This window comes from Crocodylus porosus, unplaced genomic scaffold (genome assembly GCF_001723895.1).
Source record: "Crocodylus porosus isolate Cpor-Errol unplaced genomic scaffold, CroPor_comp1, whole genome shotgun sequence".
NCBI lineage: Eukaryota > Metazoa > Chordata > Crocodylia > Crocodylidae > Crocodylus > Crocodylus porosus.
The window spans coordinates 10,591,722-10,595,430 of NW_017728918.1; the positions used below are offsets into that span (position 1 = coordinate 10,591,722).

A 3,709-nucleotide genomic window follows, 5' to 3' on the forward strand; every position below is an offset into this window, starting at 1 on the left:
GCTCGCCAGCTCCTTGAGTACCCTGGGGTGGAGACTGTCAGGGCCGGCTGACTTGAACGTGTCCAAGCCTCTCAAGGTGTTCCTTCACAAGGTCAGCACTGATGAAGGGCAGGGGATCTCCCTCACTTGGGCCTCCCTGTCCTGTAATGGGCAGGGGCATCCCATGGGACTGATGAAAGACTGACACAAAGTACCCATTTAACAGATTGTCATAGAACTGTGGAGTCATAGAAAATTAAGTTTGAAAATTAAGGGATCTCTAGTCCAATCCCCTGCCCAAAGGCTCAAAGCAGGACAAGCCTCAACTACATCATCCCAGCCACGGCTTTGTCTACCTGGGTCTTCAAAACCTCCAAGGATGGAGACCCCACCACCTCCCAGGGTAACCTGTTCCAGTACTTTACTACCCTCCTGGTGAGAAAATTCATCCTAATATCCAACCTCAATTTCCCTCGCTGCAGCTTGAGCCCATTGCTCCTTATTCACCACCTGCCCCCACTGAGACCAGCCCAGCTCTGTCCTCTTTGCACCCCCCTGCAGGGAGGTGACGGCTGCTATTCAGTCCCCCTCGGTCTTCTCTTCTGCAGACTGAATCAGCCCATTTCCCCCAGCCTCTCCTCACCAGTCCTGTCCCCCAGCCCCACAACCATTTTCATTGCCCTCCTCTGGACTCTCTCCAATGTGCCCACATCCCTTCTGTATTGGGGCCCAAAACTGGACACGGCCTTACCTCGTTGCTGGACATTGTTGAGTTTGAGTGGGACGGTCAACCAGTCCTGAAAGGGAAGCACCTCTAATTAGCCTAGATCAGCCTGGCGGAGGAGAGGGGTAGAGCAAAGCCCCCAAAATGGGATGGAAGGATGTGCTTTGGCACTGACTGAGGCACGAAGCCAGGGGAAGATGGTAGGGATGTGAGAACAATCCATGATGGGTGCAAGGAAGGGAGTAAGAATATAAACAGTGCCACACTGCATCAGGCCAATGGTCCATCCAGATCAGGGGGGGCTAACCCGTGGCACACGTCACTGCACAGCATGTGAAACCCCATGTGAGTAGACGGAGGTACCAGGATGGAGGCAGGTGGGCTTGAGTCTCTGGCCATGCAGGGTTTGGGATGGAGGAAAGGGCAGGATGCTGCTGTGAGAGACATCAGGTGTCATGACCAAGGGCCACCAAATTCAAGGCTTTGGATGCTCTCTTGCCATATAAATTTGCAGTCACCACAGGTCAGGGAAAGATAAACCTGGGTCTCAGCTGGGACACTTTTCCAGTGCTCCGGGGGGAAACCATTAGATAAGCCAGCAGAAAAGAGGGGGGTGGCAGCTTAGTCCATGGCACGCCTGCCAAAACCATTAGTTACTACTGACTGAGCCCAGCACCCCAACTCTGACACTGGTAGCAGACATTTAGAGAAAGAGCAGATGAACAGGGTGTATCTAGAGCGATCCATCCCCGTCAGACCCTCCATGGTCTCCACCAACGTTGGTGCAGGGATGTCCAACTGGTTTGCCAAACAGCTCTCAATAGACCTGCCCTCTATGCGCATAGCTAGTCCCCTTAGACCAGGGACCCTCAACTAGGGTGCTGCCACACCCTGGGGTGGCTTGAGATCCTGCCAAGGGTGCTGCAGGGTACCGTACCGTGTTCACACTGTTCATTCGGCACATGACAAGATACACCCAGAAACCTCCAACTGGAGCAGATGTCCCTACCCCATTAGTAATGGTTCTACAAAAGTGATGCTCAAACTTCCAGCCCCATGGCCCGGAGAAGGGGTGCACAGTGAGTTTGGGCCCATGGGTTCAGACATTTGGCAGCAGGGGAATGGCAATTCACACCACCAAGTTTCTGGACCTATCGGGGGACTCTCAGGCTGGATAATATGGCCTCGCAGGCTGGATCCAGCCCACTGAGTGCTCCTGGTCTAAAGGATGCTCGGTGAAGGCCAGTGGTGGGACTGCAGTCCCTATGGGAGAAGCACAATACAGGCACCTGGGTGGGTGCAATAATCTAAGAGGCCTCTTGTGATTTCCCCAGTGCCACAAGCCTGATTGCAACTTGCTGGGAATGGACATGACTGTGGCACTGAGCGCCGGAGAGGATGCTGCCCTTGCTAGCACCCCTCTCCCCCTACAAAACCTGCGGGCTACGGCCCAGTTTGGAGTTGGACGTCAAGCCCATCTGCATGGAATTGAGGAGGGAGAGGAAACCCCAGCTCCGCGCCTCGGGCAGGGGGTTGGACTGGACAACTTCTCAAAGTCCTCTCTAGCCCCACTCCTCTCTGTCTCTTCCCAGCTATCCCATCTCCCCCCTAGAGCTGTTCCCTGTAGATGCTGGTTTGTTCCACCCTAGGATCCCGTTCCCAATTAAAGACATCTCCTAGCTAAAAGGGAGGCGCACACCCGATGGCAGGGAGGGGTCATCCCCAGGGAGGACTATACTGCAGTTGCTCGGGGCTGCAGGGGGGGTCAGGAAGACCAAGGCGGAGATGGGACTGGGACTAGCTTCCTGGATCAAGCACAACAAGAAGTCCTTTTTTAAATACATCGGGGGTAAAAAGACGGTACCGGGTAACATGGGGCCCCTGCAAAACACGCTAGGAAATCCAGGCGTCACATCAGATGACAAAGCCAACATATTTAACCATTTCTTTGCCTCCATTTTCCTGAGCAGGGACCAAATCAGCCCCCCCCACCGGGACCCCCTCAGGCCCCAGGGGAGGCGCACCCAGGCCCAGGGTCAGGCGGATCTAGTCAGGAGATGTCTGGAGGGACTGGACGTATTTAAATCAGTGGGTCCTGACGATCTCCACCCCCGAGCGCTGCGGGAATTAGCTGCGGTCATTGCGGGACCCCCGGCACGGCTGTACGAGCACTCGTGGGGCTCTGGTGTGGGGCCGGGGGACTGGACGAGGCCAAGGTGGTTCCCATCTTTAAAAAGGGGAGGAAGGAGGACCCGGGAACTATAGGCCAGTTAGTCTTACCTCGATCTGTGGCGGAAAGCCACCTTGTTTCTCCCCAAAATCTCTGCCCTGTGACACTGACTAAAATCTCTGAGCAGCAACCATTTGATTAGGGTGGGTCAGCACGGAGGGGACCGCACCCTGGCCGGTCTCTTTAGGTAACTTGAACTGGCTGCAGTCCTGAGGGAGGGGGGACCTGCTCCCTCTGCCTCTGTGACTGGCATCAATGACCTGGGTGGGGGGTTTCTACCTGGGGAGCTGGAATCTGCCTGGTAACAGGTGATGTATTTCGAATTGGTTGGCTGACAGCGAGCTGGGGCTGACCTCCACCCACCCGATGTCCTAAATACACTACCTCAGATAGTGCCCACTGGCACTTCTTAGCTTTCACGGTAAGACCAGCGTGCTTGATCTTGCCTAACAGGGTGGTCAGATGGCTCAGGTGCGATTCGAAGTCTTGACTAAAGATGGCGATGTCATCGATGTACGCCATGGCAAACTGCTCGCACCCTTGTAGCAGGTTATTAATCAGCCTTTGGAAGGATGCAGCAGAGTTGCGCATACCAAAAGGTAAAACTGTGAACTCATACAGTCCCACGGGGGTGGTAAAGGCAGACTTGGCTATGGCATCCGGATCCAGTGCCATTTGCCAGAATCCTTTGCACAGATCGAGAGTAGACATTCGGGCTGGACTGGGCCCAGGCGATCGAGCAAAGTGTCCCTCCTGGGCATAGGGTGTGCATCGGG

General features: G+C 55.0%; 1 protein-coding gene across 1 annotated transcript in view; it reads right to left on the bottom strand.

Annotated features, from left to right (window-relative positions):
* EPHX2 (epoxide hydrolase 2) overlaps positions 1 to 3,709 on the bottom strand; it is a 78,256-nt gene that overhangs the window by 7,424 nt on the left and 67,123 nt on the right. The window contains exon 14 of the mRNA XM_019537262.1: positions 731 to 776. Within this exon, the coding sequence (XP_019392807.1) occupies positions 731 to 776 (46 nt within the window). The remainder of the gene's footprint in view (positions 1 to 730; positions 777 to 3,709) is intronic.